The sequence below is a fragment of the Cherax quadricarinatus genome, chromosome 3, assembly GCF_038502225.1.
Source record: "Cherax quadricarinatus isolate ZL_2023a chromosome 3, ASM3850222v1, whole genome shotgun sequence".
Taxonomy (NCBI): Eukaryota; Metazoa; Arthropoda; class Malacostraca; order Decapoda; family Parastacidae; genus Cherax; species Cherax quadricarinatus.
Genome location: NC_091294.1, coordinates 79496250 through 79518427, shown reverse-complemented (window position 1 = coordinate 79518427; position 22178 = coordinate 79496250). Strand labels below are relative to the sequence as shown.

Sequence of the window (22178 nt, the reverse complement as noted above, 5' to 3'; positions counted from 1 at the left end):
TATTCCTTATGGGAACAAATTCGGTCAGTACTGGCACCTGAACATACTTCTGGAATGAAAAAATATTGTTAACCGGGGGTCCACTGTATATATATAAATATATATATATATATATATTTTTTTTTTCAACAAGTCGGCAGTCCCCCACCGAGGCAGGGTGACCCAAAAAGAAAGAAAATACCCAAAAAGGAAATACTTTCATCATCATTCAACACTTTCACCTCACTCACACATAATCACTGTTTTTGCAGAGGTGCCCAGAATACAACAGTTTAGAAGTATATACGTATAAAAATACACTATATATATATATATATATATATATATATATATATATATATATATATATATATATATATATATATATATATATATATATATATATATATATATATATATATATATATAGAGAGAGAGAGAGAGAGAGAGAGAGAGAGGTGAAGGTTTATAAACTAAAAGAGGAGGCAGTTAGGGTAAGATATAAACAGCTATTGGAGGATAGATGGGCTAATGAGAGCATAGGCAATGGGGTCGAAGAGGTATGGGGTAGGTTTAAAAATGTAGTGTTAGAGTGTTCAGCAGAAGTTTGTGGTTACAGGAAAGTGGGTGCAGGAGGGAAGAGGAGCGATTGGTGGAATGATGATGTAAAGAGAGTAGTAAGGGAGAAAAAGTTAGCATATGAGAAGTTTTTACAAAGTAGAAGTGATGCAAGGAGGGAAGAGTATATGGAGAAAAAGAGAGAAGTTAAGAGAGTGGTGAAGCAATGTAAAAAGAGAGCAAATGAGAGAGTGGGTGAGATGTTATCAACAAATTTTGTTGAAAATAAGAAAAAGTTTTGGAGTGAGATTAACAAGTTAAGAAAGCCTAGAGAACAAATGGATTTGTCAGTTAAAAATAGGAGAGGAGAGTTATTAAATGGAGAGTTAGAGGTATTGGGAAGATGGAAGGAATATTTTGAGGAATTGTTAAATGTTGATGAAGATAGGGAAGCTGTGATTTCGTGTATAGGGCAAGGAGGAATAACATCTTGTAGGAGTGAGGAAGAGCCAGTTGTGAGTGTGGGGGAAGTTCGTGAGGCAGTAGGTAAAATGAAAGGGGGTAAGGCAGCCGGGATTGATGGGATAAAGATAGAAATGTTAAAAGCAGGTGGGGATATAGTTTTGGAGTGGTTGGTGCAATTATTTAATAAATGTATGGAAGAGGGTAAGGTACCTAGGGATTGGCAGAGAGCATGCATAGTTCCTTTGTATAAAGGCAAAGGGGATAAAAGAGAGTGCAAAAATTATAGGGGGATAAGTCTGTTGAGTGTACCTGGTAAAGTGTATGGTAGAGTTATAATTGAAAGAATTAAGAGTAAGACGGAGAATAGGATAGCAGATGAACAAGGAGGCTTTAGGAAAGGTAGGGGGTGTGTGGACCAGGTGTTTACAGTGAAACATATAAGTGAACAGTATTTAGATAAGGCTAAAGAGGTCTTTGTGGCATTTATGGATTTGGAAAAGGCGTATGACAGGGTGGATAGGGGGGCAATGTGGCAGATGTTGCAAGTGTATGGTGTAGGAGGTAGGTTACTGAAAGCAGTGAAGAGTTTTTACGAGGATAGTGAGGCTCAAGTTAGAGTATGTAGGAAAGAGGGAAATTTTTTCCCAGTAAAAGTAGGCCTTAGACAAGGATGTGTGATGTCACCGTGGTTGTTTAATATATTTATAGATGGGGTTGTAAGAGAAGTAAATGCGAGGGTCTTGGCAAGAGGCGTGGAGTTAAAAGATAAAGAATCACACACAAAGTGGGAGTTGTCACAGCTGCTCTTTGCTGATGACACTGTGCTCTTGGGAGATTCTGAAGAGAAGTTGCAGAGATTGGTGGATGAATTTGGTAGGGTGTGCAAAAGAAGAAAATTAAAGGTGAATACAGGAAAGAGTAAGGTTATGAGGATAACAAAAAGATTAGGTGATGAAAGATTGAATATCAGATTGGAGGGAGAGAGTATGGAGGAGGTGAACGTATTCAGATATTTGGGAGTGGACGTGTCAGCGGATGGGTCTATGAAAGATGAGGTGAATCATAGAATTGATGAGGGAAAAAGTGAGTGGTGCACTTAGGAGTCTGTGGAGACAAAGAACTTTGTCCTTGGAGGCAAAGAGGGGAATGTATGAGAGTATAGTTTTACCAACGCTCTTATATGGGTGTGAAGCGTGGGTGATGAATGTTGCAGCGAGGAGAAGGCTGGAGGCAGTGGAGATGTCATGTCTGAGGGCAATGTGTGGTGTGAATATAATGCAGAGAATTCGTAGTTTGGAAGTTAGGAGGAGGTGCGGGATTACCAAAACTGTTGTCCAGAGGGCTGAGGAAGGGTTGTTGAGGTGGTTCGGACATGTAGAGAGAATGGAGCGAAACAGAATGACTTCAAGAGTGTATCAGTCTGTAGTGGAAGGAAGGCGGGGTAGGGGTCGGCCTAGGAAGGGTTGGAGGGAGGGGGTAAAGGAGGTTTTGTGTGCGAGGGGCTTGGACTTCCAGCAGGCATGCGTGAGCGTGTTTGATAGGAGTGAATGGAGACAAATGGTTTTTAATACTTGACGTGCTGTTGGAGTGTGAGCAAAGTAACATTTATGAAGGGATTCAGGGATATATATATATATATATATATATATATATATATATATATATATATATTTTTTTTTTTTTTTTTTTTTTTTTTTCAACAAGTCGGCCGTCTCCCACCGAGGCAGGGTGACCCAAAAAAGAAAGAAAATCCCCAAAAAGAAAATACTTTCATCATCATTCAACACTTTCACCACACTCGCACATTATCACTGTTTTTGCAGAGGTGCTCAGAATACAACAGTCTAGAAGCATAAACATATAAAGATACACAACATATCCCTCCAAACTGCCAATATCCCAAACCCCTCCTTTAAAGTGCAGGCATTGTACTTCCCATTTCCAGGACTCAAGTCCGACTATATGAAAATAACCGGTTTCCCTGAATCCCTTCACTAAATATTACCCTGCTCACACTCCAACAGATCGTCAGGTCCCAAGTACCATTCGTCTCCATTCACTCCTATCTAACACGCTCACGCACGCTTGCTGGAAGTCCAAGCCCCTTACCCACAAAACCTCCTTTACCCCCTCTCTCCAACCCTTTCGAGGACGACCCCTACCCCGCCTTCCTTCCCCTATAGATTTATATGCTTTCCATGTCATTCTACTGTGATCCATTCTCTCTAAATGACCAAACCACCTCAACAACCCCTCTTCTGCCCTCTGACTAATACTTTTATTAACTCCACACCTTCTCCTAATTTCCACACTCCGAATTTTCTGCATAATATTTACACCACACATTGCCCTTAAACAGGACATCTCCGCTGCCTCCAACCGTCTCCTCGCTGCTGCATTTACCACCCAAGCTTCACACCCATATAAGAGTGTTGGTACTACTATACTTTCATACATTCCCTTCTTTGCCTCCATAGATAACGTTTTTTGACTCCACATATACCTCAACGCACCACTCACCTTTTTTCCCTCATCAATTCTATGATTAACCTCATCCTTCATAAATCCATCCGCCGACACGTCAACTCCCAAGTATCTGAAAACATTCACTTCTTCCATACTCCTCCTCCCCAATTTGATATCCAATTTTTCTTTATCTAAATCATTTGACACCCTCATCACCTTACTCTTTTCTATGTTCACTTTCAACTTTCTACCTTTACACACATTCCCAAACTCATCCACTAACCTTTGCAATTTTTCTTTAGAATCTCCCATAAGCACAGTATCATCAGCAAAAAGTAACTGTGTCAATTCCCATTTTGAATTTGATTCCCCATAATTTAATCCCACCCCTCTCCCAAACACCCTAGCATTTACTTCCTTTACAACCCCATCTATAAATATATTAAACAACCATGGTGACATTACACATCCCTGTCTAAGACCTACTTTTACCGGGAAGTAGTCTCCCTCTCTTCTACACACCCTAACCTGAGCCTCACTATCCTCATAAAAACTCTTTACAGCATTTAATAACTTACCACCTATTCCATATACTTGCAACATCTGCCACATTGCTCCTCTATCCACTCTATCATATGCCTTTTCTAAATCCATAAATGCAATAAAAACTTCCCTATCTTTATCTAAATACTGTTCACATATATGCTTCAATGTAAACACCTGATCTACACATCCCCTACCCACTCTAAAACCTCCTTGCTCATCCGCAATCCTACATTCTGTCTTACCTCTAATTCTTTCAATTATAACCCTACCGTACACTTTTCCTGGTATACTCAGTAAGCTTATTCCTCTATAATTTTTACAGTCTCTTTTGTCCCCTTTCCCTTTATATAAAGGGACTATACATGCTCTCTGCCAATCCCTAGGTACCTTCCCCTCTTTCATACATTTATTAAACAAAAGTACCAACCACTCCAACACTATATCCCCCCCTGCTTTTAACATTTCTGTCATGATCCCATCAGTTCCAGCTGCTTTACCCCCTTTCATTTTACGTAATGCCTCACGTACCTCCCCCACACTTACATTCTGCTCTTCTTCACTCCTAAAAGATGGTATACCTCCCTGACCAGTGCATGAAATTACTGCCTCTGTTTCTTCCTTAACATTTAAAAGTTCCTCAAAATATTCTCGCCATCTACCCAATACCTCCATCTCCCCATCTACTAACTCCCCTACTCTGTTTTTAACTGACAAATCCATATTTTCCCTAGGCTTTCTTAACTTGTTTAACTCACTCCAAAATTTTTTCTTATTTTCATTAAAATTTCTTGACAGTGCCTCTCCCACTCTATCATCTGCTCTCCTTTTGCACTCTCTCACCACTCTCTTTACCTTTCTTTTACTCTCCATATACTCTGCTCTTCTTATAACACTTCTGCTTTGTAAAAACCTCTCATAAGCTACCTTTTTCTCTTTTATCACACCCTTTACTTCATCATTCCACCAATCACTCCTCTTTCCTCCTGCCCCCACCCTCCTATAACCACAAACTTCTGCCCCACATTCTAATACTGCATTTTTAAAACTATTCCAACCCTCTTCAACCCCCCCACTACTCATCTTTGCACTAGCCCACCTTTCTGCCAATAGTCGCTTATATCTCACCCGAACTTCCTCCTCCCTTAGTTTATACACTTTCACTTCCCTCTTACTTGTTGTTGCCACCTTCCTCTTTTCCCATCTACCTCTTACTCTAACTGTAGCTACAACTAAATAATGATCCGATATATCAGTTGCCCCTCTATAAACATGTACATCCTGGAGCCTACCCATCAACCTTTTATCCACCAATACATAATCTAATAAACTACTTTCATTACGTGCTACATCATACCTTGTATATTTATTTATCCTCTTTTTCATAAAATATGTATTACTTATTACCAAATTTCTTTCTACACATAGCTCAATTAAAGGCTCCCCATTTACATTTACCCCTGGCACCCCAAATTTACCTACTACTCCCTCCATAACATTTTTACCCACTTTAGCATTAAAATCCCCAACCACCATTACTCTCACACTTGATTCAAAACTCCCCACGCATTCACTCAACATTTCCCAAAATCTCTCTCTCTCCTCTACACTTCTCTCTTCTCCAGGTGCATACACGCTTATTATAACCCACTTTTCACATCCAATCTTTATTTTACTCCACATAATCCTTGAATTAATACATTTATAGTCCCTCTTTTCCTGCCATAGCTTATCCTTCAACATTATTGCTACTCCTTCTTTAGCTCTAACTCTATTTGAAACCCCTGACCTAATCCCATTTATTCCTCTCCACTGAAACTCTCCCACCCCCTTCAGCTTTGTTTCACTTAAAGCCAGGACATCCAGCTTCTTCTCATTCATAACATCCACAATCATCTCTTTCTTATCATCTGCACAACATCCACGCACATTCAGACTTCCCACTTTGACAATTTTCTTCTTCTTATTCTTTTTAGTAATCTTTACAGGAAAAGGGGTTACTAGCCCATTGTTCCCGGCATTTTAGTTGACTTTTACAACACGCATGGCTTACGGAGGAAAGATTCTTATTCCACTTCCCCATGGATATAAAAGGAAAATTAATAAGACCAAGAACTATTAAGATAAAATCAAAGAAAACTCAGATGAGTGTGTATAAATAAATGTGTACATGTATGTGTAGTGTGACCTAAGTGTAAGTAGAAGTAGCAAGACATGCCTGTAATCTTGCATATTTATGAGACAGACAAAAGACATCAGCAATCCTACCATCATGTAAAACAATCACAGGCTTCGTTTTACACTCACTTGGCAGGACGGTAGTACCTCCCTGGGTGGTTGCTGTCTACCAACCTACTACCTACAAATATATATATATATATATATATATGTATATATATGTATATATATAAATATATATAATATATATATATATATATATATATGTATATATATATATTTTTTTTTTTTATTATCACACCGGCCGATTCCCACCAAGGCAGGGTGGCCCGAAAAAGAAAAACTTTCACCATCATTCACTCCATCACTGTCTTGCCAGAAGGGTGCTTTACACTACAGTTTTTAAACTGCAACATTAACACCCCTCCTTCAGAGTGCAGGCACTGTACTTCCCATCTCCAGGACTCAAGTCCGGCCTGCCGGTTTCCCTGAATCCCTTCATAAATGTTACTTTGCTCACACTCCAACAGCACGTCAAGTATTAAAAACCATTTGTCTCCATTCACTCCTATCAAACACGCTCACACATGCCTGCTGGAAGTCCAAGCCCCTCGCACACAAAACCTCCTTTACCCCCTCCCTCCAACCCTTCCTAGGCCGACCCCTACCCCGCCTTCCTTCCACTACAGACTGATACACTCTTGAAGTCATTCTGTTTCGCTCCATTCTCTCTACATGTCCGAACCACCTCAACAACCCTTCCTCAGCCCTCTGGACAACAGTTTTGGTAATCCCGCACCTCCTCCTAACTTCCAAACTACGAATTCTCTGCATTATATTCACACCACACATTGCCCTCAGGCATGACATCTCCACTGCCTCCAGCCTTCTCCTCGCTGCAACATTCATCACCCACGCTTCACACCCATATAAGAGCGTTGGTAAAACTATACTCTCATACATTCCCCTCTTTGCCTCCAAGGACAAAGTTCTTTGTCTCCACAGACTCCTAAGTGCACCACTCACTCTTTTTCCCTCATCAATTCTATGATTCACCTCATCTTTCATAGACCCATCCGCTGACACGTCCACTCCCAAATATCTGAATACGTTCACCTCCTCCATACTCTCTCCCTCCAATCTGATATTCAATCTTTCATCACCTAATCTTTTTGTTATCCTCATAACCTTACTCTTTCCTGTATTCACCTTTAATTTTCTTCTTTTGCACACCCTACCAAATTCATCCACCAATCTCTGCAACTTCTCTTCAGAATCTCCCAAGAGCACAGTGTCATCAGCAAAGAGCAGCTGTGACAACTCCCACTTTGTGTGTGATTCTTTATCTTTTAACTCCACGCCTCTTGCCAAGACCCTCGCATTTACTTCTCTTACAACCCCATCTATAAATATATTAAACAACCACGGTGACATCACACATCCTTGTCTAAGGCCTACTTTTACTGGGAAAAAATTTCCCTCTTTCCTACATACTCTAACTTGAGCCTCACTATCCTCGTAAAAACTCTTCACTGCTTTCAGTAACCTACCTCCTACACCATACACTTGCAACATCTGCCACATTGCCCCCCTATCCACCCTGTCATACGCCTTTTCCAAATCCATAAATGCCACAAAGACCTCTTTAGCCTTATCTAAATACTGTTCACTTATATGTTTCACTGTAAACACCTGGTCCACACACCCCCTACCTTTCCTAAAGCCTCCTTGTTCATCTGCTATCCTATTCTCCGTCTTACTCTTAATTCTTTCAATTATAACTCTACCATACACTTTACCAGGTACACTCAACAGACTTATCCCCCTATAATTTTTGCAATCTCTTTTATCCCCTTTGCCTTTATACAAAGGAACTATGCATGCTCTCTGCCAATCCCTAGGTACCTTACCCTCTTCCATACATTTATTAAATAATTGCACCAACCACTCCAAAACTATATCCCCACCTGTTTCATTTTACCTCCTGCCTCACGAACTTCCCCCACACTCACAACTGGCTCTTCCTCACTCCTACAAGATGTTATTCCTCCTTGCCCTATACACGAAATCACAGCTTCCCTATCTTCATCAACATTTAACAATTCCTCAAAATATTCCTTCCATCTTCCCAATACCTCTAACTCTCCATTTAATAACTCTCCTCTCCTATTTTTAACTGACAAATCCATTTGTTCTCTAGGCTTTCTTAACTTGTATATATATATATATATATATATATATATATATATATATATATATATATATATATATATGTATATATATATATATATATATACTGTATATAATATATATATATATGTCGTGCCGAATAGGCAGAACTTGCCATCTTGGCTTAAATAGCAACTCTCATCTTGCCATATAGGACAAGCGAAAATTTGTGTATGCAATAATTTCGCCAAAATAATACTGAACCTAACGAAAAAAATATATTTCACTGTGTTTGTTTAGCATTAAATTATTGTAAACAAATTTAAAATATATTTAGTTGGGTTAGGCTAAAATAAATTGCCCTTGTTATAAGGTTAGGTAAGTTTTCTAATATTCTTTTGGTGCAAAATTATAAATTTTTACATCAACATTAATGAAAAAAATATATCTTTAAACGTATAAGAGAAAATTTTAGAAAGAACTTAATTTTAAATGAGTTCTTGCTAATTGACCAGTTTTACATATTCGGCACGACATTATATATATATATATATATATATATATATATATATATATATATATATATATATATATATATATATATATATATATATATATATATATATATATATATATATATATATATATATATATATATATATATATATATATATATATATATATATATATATATATATATATATATATATATATATATATATATATATATATATACATATATACTCCAACCTGTTCCATACTTTAGTAACATCTATTATTATTTGTAGTATTACTGTTATTATTAGTATATTAATATCATTATTGTTATGACAGAGTACTTCCCACGATAGGCCTACATAGCAGTTGTTAGGCTCATATAGCAGTTGTTAGACCTATACAACACTTGTTAGACCTCTTCTTGTTAGACTTGTTAGACCTGCACAGCACTGCTGTTACACCTACACAACACCTGCTGTTAAACCTACACAGCCCTGCTGTTACACCTACACAGCACCTCATGTTAGACCAACACAGCACTGCTGTTATGTCTGCACAACACCTGCTGTTAGGCCTACTCAGCAGCTTCTGTTAGACCTACAGAGCACCTGTTGTTAGACTTACACAATACCTGCTGTTAGGCCTACACAGCACTACTATTAGACCTACACACACTGTTATACCTACACAGCACTCTCACCTTAGTGAAAATAAGCTCATCTTTCTGTCTGAGAGAAAGTGAAAGCTCTCTCACTTTCTCCTCCAGCTTAAGCTTCTCCTGCTGACAGCTTTCTAGCTTAACTTCCCAAGCTTTCTTATCCTCCTTTATCACCTCTTCCACCTCTTCCATCTTTATCACATATTCTCTAGTTCTTTCCCTCAACTTTCTCTCTTTCTCCTCTACTTCTCTTTCTAATGCTTCAACTTTCTCTCCCAGTTCACTAAGCATCACTTTCTTCTCCTGTAGCAAGCTTTCTATTTTGCTTTCTCTCGCTTTCATTTTGATTTCTAATTCTGAAATTTTCTGTAGTAAGCTATCTATTTCACTTTCTCTGGCTTTCACTTTGCTTTCTAATTCTGAAAGTTCCTGTAGTAAGCTTTCTATTTTGCTTTCCCTAGCTTTCACTTTGCTTTCTAATTCTAAGACTCTATTTTTGAGTTCGACAATTTTCTTGTTCTGTTCCAATGTTGTTTGTTCTTTCTCTGTTATTTTCTTGTTCTGTTCTCCTATTAACTGTTCTTTTTCCATTATTTTCTTGTTCTGTTCTTCTATTGTTTGTTCTTTTTCTTTACATAACGTTTCATTATTTTGTTCTAGTTCTCTGTATTTCTCCTTCACTTTCGTTATTTCACTCTGTGAAGTTCTTAGTTGCAGCATTATCTTGGCATTGTGTTCTTCCTTGTTCTTCAGCTGTGTCTGGGTCACAGAAAGCTCATTCTCCAGCCTTGTTACTCGGTCGGTCGCGAATTCGACCTTGGCCGCCAGTCTGGTGTTCTCTCGTTCAACTTTATCCAGCTGTTCAGTAAGCTTGTTCTTCTCGTTCGTGGCTGTTCTCTTTGCTACTTTCTGCTCATTCACGCATTCTTCCAGATGGGCCAAACGATTGTTCAACTCACTGTTCTCTGTCTGCAAGTTCTCCACGTTCTTAACCATCAATTCTTTAAGCTTCAATTCATTCTTAAGTTCACTTATATTCTGACAAAGTTCAGTGTTTTGCTCGGCCAAGTTTGTGACATTAAGTTTGTATTCATTCCTCTGTTCTTCCTGTTCTTGTAACTGGAAATTTAGGCTGTCTACTTTCTCTTTGTATTCCTCTATTTTCTCTTTGTATTCTTCTGCTTCCTGTTTGTATTCCTCCATTTTCTGTTTGTATGTGTCTATTTCCTGTCTGCATTCCTCTATTTTCTGCTTGTATTTATCTGTATCCTGTTTGTATTCCTCTATTTTCTGTTTGTATTCATCTGTTTCCTGTTTGTATTCCTCTATTTTCTGTTTGTATTCATCCTGCTTGGAGCTTTGAAGCTTTAAGTTCAGTTCCTCTTTTTCAGACTTGAGCGTTTCAATTTCCACCTGGAGAGCGGAAAGTCTCTGGTTGGCGGACTCTTTGTCAGACTTGGTCTGCTTCAACTCGCCAGCAATCCGTTTGTTCTCTAGCCTGGCGCACCCAGCCTCTTCCACCAGTGACCGCTTCTCCCTTTCCATCTCCATCAAGGCAGAATCCTTCTCACGGATTGCCTCGCTCAATTGAGCGCATTCCTCAGCACCAGACTTCAATTTTCTGTCCAAATCAGCAACTTTGGTCTGTAGTTCTGCTACGATTCTTTCCATGCTCTGCAAGTCAACGGTGATGTGATCTTTTTCCGCTTCCATTCGCTCTAAGGTCAACTGAAGTTCGTCGTTTCCCTTCTGACTGACTTCTAAATGATGAGTCAATTTTTCTTTCTCTTCATTTAGATTGGAGAACCTTTGGGAAGCTACCTTTGACACCTCTAACAATATAGAGTGAGCTAGATCAAGCTTTTCTAAGTCCTTCTGTGAGGTAGAGTGAGCTTCTTGCAGCTCTTCCACCTGTTTCTGTGAGGCAAAGTGAGCTTCTTGCAGCTCTTCTACCTGTTTCTGTGAGGCAGAGTGAGCTTGTTGAAGCTCTTTTACCTGTTTCTGTGAGGTAGAGTGAGCTTCTTGCAGCTCTTCCACCTGTTTCTGTGAGGCAGAGTGAGCTTGTTGAAGCTCTTTTACCTGTTTCTGGGAAGCAGAGTAAGCTTGTTGAAGCTCTTCCACCTGTTTCTGTGAGGCAGAGTGAGCTTGTTGAAGCTCTTTTACCTGTTTCTGTGAGGCAGAGTGAGCTTCTTGCAGTTCTTCTACCTGTTTCTGTGAGGTAGAGTGAGCTTGTTGAAGCTCTTCCACCTGCTTCTGTGAGGCAGAGTGAGCTTCTTGCAGCTCTTCTACCTGTTTCTGTGAGGTAGAGTGAGCTTGTTGAAGTTCTTTTACCTGTTTCTGTGAGGCAGAGTGAGCTTCTTGCAGCTCTTCTACCTGTTTCTGTGAGGTAGAGTGAGCTTGTTGAAGCTCTTCCACCTGTTTCTGTGAGGCAGAGTGAGCTTCTTGCAGCTCTTCCACCTGTTTCTGTGAGGCAGAGTGAGCTTCTTGCAGCTCTTCCACCTGTTTCTGTGAGGCAGAGTGAGCTTCTTGCAGCTCTTCCAGATGTTTCTGTGAGGCAGAGTGAGCTTCTTGCAGCTCTTCCACCTGTTTCTGTGAGGCAGAGTGAGCTTCTTGCAGCTCTTCCACCTGTTTCTGTGAGGCAGAGTGAGCTTCTTGCAGCTCTTCCACCTGTTTCTGTGAGGTAGAGTGAGCTTCTTGCAGCTCTTTCACCTGTTTCTGGGAAGCAGAGTGAGCTTGTTGAAGCTCAATCAATTCATCTTTCAATCGTTCATTGTGACCGGTCAAGTCTTCAACCTGCTCTTCAAGCTTACTTGTGGTGCCCTTGAGGCCTGTGACCTGAGCTTCTAGCTCAAGCTTAACCTCCTCAAGCATAACAAGCTCCAGCTTCAATTCTCTCCTGCCATTTTCCGATGCTTCAGCATTCATCTTGATTTCATGTTTCTCGCCGGTCAACTTGCGCACCTTGTCCTCCAGATGTGTGTTGGTTTTATCTATTTCCACTAGCTGGGTCTCCAGTTGAGTCCTCGACTCTTTCAGCTCCTGAACCCGGGCTTCCAGTTGAAATATCTTGGCTTCAACTTGCTGCTTGATTGCCGCTATGGTATCTTCCCGCACCTCTTCTTCCGCTTCCTGAGTAGAAGCCATCAACTCAAGTTCCTGACAAAAAAGAACTGAAATATACTAACAGCATGAAATATTAAGATGTACAACAATCATATGGGAGTTGAATGATAGCTCTAGACCTTGTTGCAATCAATACATCAAGAGCTTGAAATGTTGCAGAAAAGAAGAATAAGTCCAAGAAAATATGTTTCAGAGGAAGCATCCGCTTGGACTTCCTCTTTTCTGCAACATTGCAAGCTCCTGATGTGTTAAATTAAACAAGAAAGGATTAGAGCCATCATTCAACTCCTCCTGTGGTTGTTTTGCATCTTGTATTGCTTGTTTGCAATTTTTGCATAATTATATATCAAGTAGTAGACGGCCTTGCTTCACGGCATTCCACTATTGTGGTGGTTTTCAATTATGCCCGGCTTCCAATCATGTGGCACCGGTTAAGGTATTATGGCATTTTTTTGGCCCAACAGATGGTTTTTATGGTTATACTGACTGAAACAGAGATGGTTTTGACTGGTTTCAGGACTAGAAGTAGCTTGAAAGTGAGCTCAAAGTAACAGAAATATTCACTTTTTGTCAATATTCCAGAGGACAGGCAAGGCCCTTTTACAACCCCCAGTCTGGTTTATGGGTTGTTAATAGGCTTAATTCAATTATTGGTAGGCTGTAAACCATGACCAATCATTCCTGGTTATAATTTATTACCCAAGAAATAGAGTAAAAATTAATTCTGGTGAATAAGAATTGAAAATATAATGTGAGTGTAATATAGGAGAGGCCTCTCCAGACCCTATTTTTAAACTGGCTAAGTTACCAACTTCTGACCACTTTATTAGGTAGTTGAAATAGTTGAAAGGTCAGTTTCTTGTGCCAAATCCATAGAATGGAAGATATATTAGTGAGATAGCTAAGAGTTTGGTCAACTGGCCAGTGTATAAATCACGGCCAGACTGCCAACTCTGCACCAGCATAACTCCATAAGTTTTTAATCTAAGTTTGTACTTTTGGTGTCGTTGCTTTTGGAAAAACATTCTTATTATTTCAGAATTTTTTTTTTTTTTTTTTTTAACAAACTGGCTACATCACACAAAGGTTGGGTGACCTAAAAAGAAAAACAAAAGTTCTTCTAAATTTAAAAAGAAAAACAAAAGTTTTTCTTTTAAAATTTAGTAATATATACAGGAAAGGGGTTACTAGCCCCTTGCTCCCGGCATTTTAGTCGCCTCTTACGACACGCATGGCTTACGGAGGAAGAATTCTGTTCCACTTGCCCATAAAGATAAGAAGAAATAAACAAAATAGAAGAAAACCCAGAGGGGTGTGTATACATGTGTATACATGCTTGTACATGTATGTGTAGTGTGACCTAAGTCTAAGTAGAAGTAGCAAGACGTACCTGAAATCTGGCATGTTTATGAGACAGAAAAAAGACACAAGCAATCCTACCATCATGTAAAATAATCCTACCATCGTGTAAAACAATCCTACCATCATGTAAAACAATCCTACCATCATGTAAAACAATCCTACCATCATGTAAAACAATCCTACCATCATGTAAAACAATCCTACCATCGTGTAAAACAATCCTACCATTGTGTAAAACAATCCTACCATCGTGTAAAACAATCCTACCATTGTGTAAAACAATCCTACCATCGTGTAAAACAATCCTACCATTGTGTAAAACAATCCTACCATCATGTAAAACAATCCTACCATCATGTAAAACAATTACAGGAAGATAAACATATACAATAGAACCCCCTGATATGTTCCAAGGACCTGGCCTGGATAGTAGTAAACCCCATATATAAGGATTATACATACCTATTATAAAGTTTAATTGATAAATTAGTCACAATAAGTGGAGAATTATCACTTTTCACTGATGGGAAGCACTTCACAGCTTCTCTTAGACTTTGAACAACTGTCACTACTTATGCACTTTGGGGCAATTATTATGCAAAATTAAGAGGCATTTCTGGGCCACAGTAAACCATGGATAACTAAACCTCGGATACAGAATCAGTGGATGCAGGGGTTCCACTGTATTTTTAATTTTTTGGACATTTAGAGCAAATTTCACTTCAGGCATCCCAATAATGAAGAGGTTAATGGACACTCAAACAATCTTGTCTATTTGACCATTATAACGAGAGTTTACTCTGTAAATTAACAGTGATAAGTGCTATAGTGGTAAAGGATTACAGTGGTACCTTGACTTACGAGTGCCCCAACTTACGAGTTTTCCGAGTTACAAGCCATCGCTCAGTCAGTTTTCTGCTTTGAGTTGCGAGCGAAAATCCAAGTTACGAGCAAGCTTCGGATACGCTGCCTCTAGTTGGCAGCTTATCTGAAGCCAAATCCACCTCTGTACCCAGAGGAATGCCAGGTACTTCGTCCCATCCCACTTGCTCTTCCAAGACATAACTGGAAGGATAATACTCCCACACTAATCCCAGATTGTAGTGAGGCACCTTGTCCCTTGTTTGGTTCTCGTATAAATCCGGGGAAGAGGTAACCTCTATTTCAACACTCAAAGAGTTTTTCCAAAACATTAAGGAAGGCCTATGTGATATTTACCTGCCTCACAGAGGTTCCTTCAGTGGGTGGAGTACTGACAGTGGTAGGTGAAGCAATGATGGTGGTGTGGAGTAGTGATGGTGGTGGGTGGACTAGTGATGGTGGTGGATGGAGTAGTGATAGTGGATGGAGTAGTGATAGTGGTGGGTGTAGTAATGGTGATGGGTGGAGTAGTGATGGTGGTGGGTGGAGTAGTGATGGTGGTGGATGGAGTAGTGATAGTGGTGGTTGTAGTAAAGATGGTGGTGGGTGGAGTAGTGAGGGTGGTGGGTGTAGTAGTGATAGTGATGGGTGGAGCAGAGATGGTGGTGGGTGGAGTAGTGATGGTGGTGGGTGGAGTAGTGATGGTGTCAGCATAGTTGCTGATCCCCTGTATATGTATATGTTATCTGAGTATCATAGTACCATCCATATGTTTTACATAGTTGACCCCTTGCTAGGCTCAGTGGCTAGCATGTGTGACATCACGTGATGCCGCAAGTGAGCATTGGGCGCTCTGCCTCTTCCTCACTTCACACGTAGACCTACAGGCAACAGGACAGGCAGGCTGGGCTCCCCTTCTCACACTCTGTTAATATAAGTGTTACCAACCAACCATCATATCTCCACGAACCCTCTCAACAAATGGTGGCTGCGGTGGGATGCTGCATGGTGGCTAGGCCTACTGGATAAGCAGCATAACCCATGTGCTCTGGGTACACCCACACTAGGCACGAAAATATTCTAATCCAGGCTGGCTTAAAAACCCACAAAATACCACAACACCACAGGGATGGTATAAACACTCAGGACGGCTTGGAACTGGAAGCACAAAGCGATGGTGAAGGCTGGAACTCACGTGGCTTGCTTGAGTACTGGGTTTAGTCACCTGGGTTAGTTCAGATCTCCTTCAGTCAAGGCATGTGTTAGCCATTGCAAAAGAATTCAATCCTCGCAAAGATGATAACCATTCTGCATGTGTAAATATTACCTTCACAGAGTTGGGTTTAAATGTACATAGCCTGTACAATTAGATGTCCAAGATGAATGAAGTTGTCAACTGTGTGTTTATTATTAGCTGATCAGTTTTCAGAATTTTTTTTTTTGTGTGTGTGTTCACGTTCCCTCCGAATTCTGAGATTTAGCGGTATGACCTGAGTGCGTCTGGTCTGTCTTTGCTGTTAATTACTTTCACCTTTGTAAATGTACATATTCTTCCTAAGAATCCATAGAGTGCATGAATACAGATCGCCAATCAATTCCGTCTTTTATTATATAGTGGACCCCCGCATAACGATCACCTCCGAATGTGACCAATTATGTAAGTGTATTTATGTAAGTGCATTTGTACGTGTATGTTTGGGGGTCTGAAATGGACTAATCTACTTCACAATATTCCTTATGGGAACAAATTCGGTCAGTACTGGCACCTGAACATACTTCTGGAGTGAAAAAATATCGTTAACCGGGGCTCCACTGTACTATGATTTGTTCTTATAATTTGTAATGCATTATGTTACCACCCATTACAATGCCATCCATTAGTTCTAAGTTACATATGTCTTTGCTATTGTATAGAATCAGTCCAGAGCCACCTGCCTGTTCAGCCTATAACATAGTATGGTATGTCGAGACGACATAAGTAACATGACCAAGCTGTCAGCATAGTTGCTGAACCCCTGTATATGTATATGTTATCTGAGTATCATAGTTAGTACCATCCATATGTTTTACATAGTTGACCCCTTGCTAGGCTCAGTGGCTAGCATGTGTGACATCATGTGATGCCGCATGTGAGCGTTGGGCGCTCTGCCTCTTCCTCACTTCACGCGTAGACCTACAGGCAACAGGACAGGCAGGCTGGGCTCCCCTTCTCACACTCTGCTAATATAAGTGTTACCATCCAACAAGTGTGTTTATCTCCAACCATCATATCTCCACGAACCCTCTCAACAATGGTGGTGGATGGAGTAGTGATAATGGTGGGTGGAGTAGATATGGTGGTGGGTATAGTAGTGAGGATGGTGGTTGTAGTAGAGATGGTAGTGGGTGGAGTAGTGATAGTAGTGGATGGATTAGAGATGGTGGCGAGTGTAGTAGTATTGGTGGTGGGTGGAGTAGTGAGGGTGGTGGGTGTAGTAGTGATAGTAGTGGGTATAGCAGAGATGGTGGTGGGTGGAGTAGTAATGGTGATAGGTGGAGTAGTGAGGGTGATGCTTGTAGTAGAGATGGTGGTGGGTGGAGTAGTGATAGTTGTGGGTGGAGTAGTGATAGTAGTGGGTGGAGTAGAGATGGTGGTGAGTGTAGTAGTAATGGTGGTGGGTGTATTGATAGCAGTGGGTGGAGTAGCAATAGTAGTGGGTAGTGAAGGTGGTGGGTAGTTATAGTGGTGGGTAGAGTAGTGATAGTGGTGGGTGGAGTAATGATAGTGGTGGGAGGTAGTGAGGGTGGTGGGTGGAGTAGTGATAGTGGTAGGTAGAGTAGTGAAGAGTGTAGCAAATAAGTTAAGCTAGATTAAGCTTATCTCCTCTGCCTGTCTTTTCCAGCCTCCACCTCCACCAGCATCTTTCGTCAGCCCAAGCTGTCTGATCTCCAAGGTAAATACACATTATAAAACAAGTTTATTTCTTTACATTCTCTTTTTCATGTTTTATTATGTTTTTATACAATATTTCTTATTTATAAATACATTTTTCATATTTAAAAACCAGTAACAAAAAAACTGGGATGGTTTTTGGGGGGCTGGAACGGATTAATGGCATTTCAAATAATTTCAATGAGGAAAATTTATTTGACATACAAGCAAATTGAGTTACAAGCTCAGTCACGGAACGAATTAAACTCATAAGTCAAGGTACCACTATACTAGGTTTGATCCAAGGAAGGGGATGGAAGCTCCATTTCCTTACAACAAAGTTGTGGTAATATGTTTACCTGAACACCTGCATCCTTCTCTTCCAGCTCCTGTTGTCTGACTTGTAACTCCTGTTGAACAGTGTGTAGTTCCTGTTGGTTGGCTTGTAGTTCCTGTTGTAAGGTATGTAGTTCCTGTTCCTTCCCTAGTAGTTCCTGTTGGTTTGCCTGCAGTTCCTGTTGGGTGGCTTGTAGTTCCTGTTGTGTGGAGTGCAGTTCCTGTTGCATGGAGTGTAGTTCGTGGTGCCAGCGATCTCTCTCCTCGTCCAGCTGCCGCTCCAGCGTCGTTGTCGCTTGTTTACATCGCTCAGCCTCAGCCTCCTTGGCCTGTAGTTCCTCAAAGAGTTGTTTCTTGGTCTCGGCCATGCTGAGTGCCGAGGACTCCATGCTCGTCCTTAACGACTCCAGTTCTCTAACATGATCCTCCTGAGAACAGTAAGAACGTAACACACAACTGACTGTATAGTGGAACTTTATCAGAGAACTGACTGTATATAGTGGAACTTTATCAGAGAACTGACTGCATATAGTGGAACTTTATCAGAGAACTGACTGTATATAGTGGAACTTTATCAGAGAACTGACTGCATATAGTGGAACTTTGAGAGAACTGACTATATACAGATCTTTATAATATAATGTAATAATAGAGAATATAGACAAGAAAGAGTGTAAGCAAGAATGACCTTTATAAGATCAATCAGCTTAAGCTTGTCGTGCAGCTGGGTGGTGGCCAGGTCACGTTCTTGTGTCAGCAGTGCGATGCGTTCCTTGTTGCCACGAATGTTGTCCATACAACGTGCCAGCAGTGATTTGTGCTTTGCAACATCACCTGCAACAACAGCACAGTACAAGATGTTGAAATTACAACATCAACTGTAAGCTTTGTAAAGCTTATGTAAATGCTGAAGGTAGTAGACTACCAGCTTAGTACTACTACTACTGTTGTAACTACTTATACTGATGATAGTACACTACTAGCTTAGTACTACTACTACTGTTGTAACAACTTATACTGATGATAGTACACAACCAGCTTAGTACTACCACTACTGTTGTAACAACTTATACTGATGATAGTACACAACCAGCTTAGTACTACCACTACTGTTGTAACAACTTATACTGATGATAGTACACTACCAGCTTAGTACTACTACTACTGTTGTAACTACTAATACTGATAATAGTATACTACCAGCTTACTTCTGCCACAGTAGTAGTAGTATTTACTTATACTGATAGTAAACTATAAGTTTAAACTACAAAATGGTCATTACTACCCATTACAGAGGACAAATAGTCAACTATCATCTTGTGTGTTTTATATTCTTATTAACAGTGAGAGGACTAGGGTGGTAATGAGCTTTGATCAAGAGCTCCTCAGGGTGTGGTAGTGGTCTTGTGAGACCTAGCAGAAGCCACTTCTGAAACCAGTGTTGAATTATCAGGGATGTGATTCACCCAAGATTACAGGTTTGATCCTAGGAAGGGGAAGACAGGTCTGCATTCTTGGATCAAGAGCCCCTGGGTGGCGCCAAGATGACATCGCTGAGGCTGCATACCTTTCAGTTTCTCGATCATTTCCTCGGCCTCGATGTTGACAGTGACAGAGGTCGACGCCGACCCATGCGATGCCACTGACACGTTGTCTGCCATGGACACATCTGCCGTCGACACACTCTCCGCAGTCGACACATTGTCCGCCCCAGACGAGGCATCGCCAGCTGACACACTGTCGCCATCGCCCAGGTGGTCGTCCGGGGAGGCGACAGTCAACTGGATGTTGTTGTTGCTGCTGACAACACCAGCAACGCTGTTCAAGTCACCAGTGATGCCCTCCTGCAAGATCTTTACCTGCAACGTAAACGACACTAATCAAAGCACGTGACGACAACAGCACTACGCTATACAGGTCCTCAACTTACCATGGTGTTGAGTTCCCACCAACCTGTCCTAAGTTGAAGAGCTCCTGTATAACCTACAAGAGGAAGAGCTAAATCCAAGTGGGCCATAAAGCACCTCAGCAATGGTAGGTAATCACATCTGATCCAAGGAGAGGGAGACAGTCCCTCCAATACACTGGATCAAGATCCACTCAGGAAATCATCCCAGAATCCTGTACATTAATACATCGTATACAATATACTGAATTTCCTACAACAACAACAACAACGATTGTATATAGTGGAACTTTATAAGAAAAATGACTGTATACAGTGAAACTTTATAAGAAAACTGATTGTATATAGTGGAACTTTATAAGAAAACTGACTGTATACAGTGGAACTTTATAAGAGAACTGACTGTATATAGTTGAACTTTATAAGAGAACTGACTGTATATAGTTGAACTTATAAGAGAACTGACTGTATATAGTTGAACTTATAAGAGAACTGACTGTATATAGTTGAACTTATAAGAGAACTGACTGTATATAGTGGAACTTTATAAGAGAACTGACTGTATATAGTTGAACTTTATAAGAGAACTGACTGTATATAGTTGAACTTATAAGAGAACTGACTGTATATAGTGGAACTTTATAAGAGAACTGACTGTATATAGTTGAACTTATAAGAGAACTGACTGTATATAGTTGAACTTATAAGAGAACTGACTGTATATATAGTAGTCCATCTCTAATTATAAATAACATATATTAGACAAATAACATATATTAGACAAATTCCATCAATTAAATCATGTAAGGCTTCTGCAACATTGTGCATCAATCATGCAAGACTATTGCAACACTGCTTGTGCATCATGCAAGGCTACTGTAACACTGTGCATCATGCAATACTGTTGCAACACTGCAATGTTAATCATGCAAGGCTACTGCAAAACTGTACATCAGTCATGCAAGGCTGTGGCAACACTGCATGTGCAACATCCTGCAAGACTAATGTAACACTGTACATCATGCAATATCATGCAAGACTACTGCAACACTTCTTGTGCAACATCAACACAAACATGACTGACCCATGGTTCAGGCAAGAACATTCAATATATTGTTCCCTCCAGGTTGAACATGAGAACACAGCTCTGACTGAGGTCTAAGGCTTGCACAGGCCTAGAGGAAAGTAGGCCGATGGGTATGCCTAATCTTGGATAATTGTTAAAGTTACAACTTTGAGAGGAAGAGTTGAGAATCACTCTTCAACTCTCAGTTCAGAGTGAATGACCCAGGATGAGCCACAACTGTGTTGGTCCTCTTATACAGCTGCTCTATATATACACTTCTGCACTGCAAACTGAATTGTTTGCAATCCTAATGGCACTAAAGCTAACTTATAACACTGAGCCTGACTCCACCATTATTGATTCTATGTCATCACTGAAGGCTCTTGACTCATATAATGACTCCAACAACAAGCTCATTGGAGAAGCCAGGTATAGATACTCAAAAATCCGGGACAAAGGAATTAATGTATAATTGGTATGGATCCCATCACACATTGGATTACTCCTTCATGATAAAGTTGATATGTTAGCCAAGAAGAGTACCCAGAAGGAGAATGTAGAATATAACTTTGGTATAACTGTGTCTAGCATTAGGAATAATATTAGGAGAGAAGTAAATAATGAAAATTATTGTTATAGGAATGCAGTTAGAAGCCTGAGTAGATCTATAACCCACTATGATTACATGAATGTAGATAAGTATGTTTATGGAGCAACGTGCAATGTGAACACTGACTGATGTTGTAGTGGCCAGGCTTAGGCTTGGTTACAAGTACTGACTGGTGTTGTAGTGGCCAGGCTTAGGCTTGGTTACAAGTACTGACTGATGTTGTAGTGGCCCGGCTTAGGCTTGGTTACAAGTACTGACTGATGTTGTAGTGGCCAGGCTTAGGCTTGGTTACAAGTGCTTCTGGCAGTTTGGGAGACACACAGATGATGATCAAACTAAATGTAAATTATGTGATCAGGCATATGGTCACTGTCTTGAACACTATGTGCTTAATTGTCCACTTATTGAGGAATACAGAGACAGACAGTATAATAACCTATGTGACATGTCAAGATATCTTATTAATGAAAATAAGATACCAGATATACT

General features: G+C 40.2%; 1 protein-coding gene across 4 annotated transcripts in view; it reads right to left on the bottom strand.

The window, feature by feature from the left end:
• Window positions 1-19966, bottom strand: part of LOC128706620 (golgin subfamily A member 4-like) — a gene marked incomplete at its 5' end in the record, with an annotated part of 145724 nt that extends 125758 nt beyond the window's left edge. For all 4 annotated transcript variants that reach the window (XM_070093010.1, XM_070093023.1, XM_070093016.1 and 1 more), the window contains 4 exon segments: window positions 9557-12670; window positions 18131-18535; window positions 18796-18941; window positions 19675-19966. In XM_070093010.1, the coding sequence (XP_069949111.1) occupies window positions 9557-12670; window positions 18131-18535; window positions 18796-18941; window positions 19675-19966 (3957 nt within the window).
• Window positions 19967-22178: the final 2212 nt, after the last annotated feature.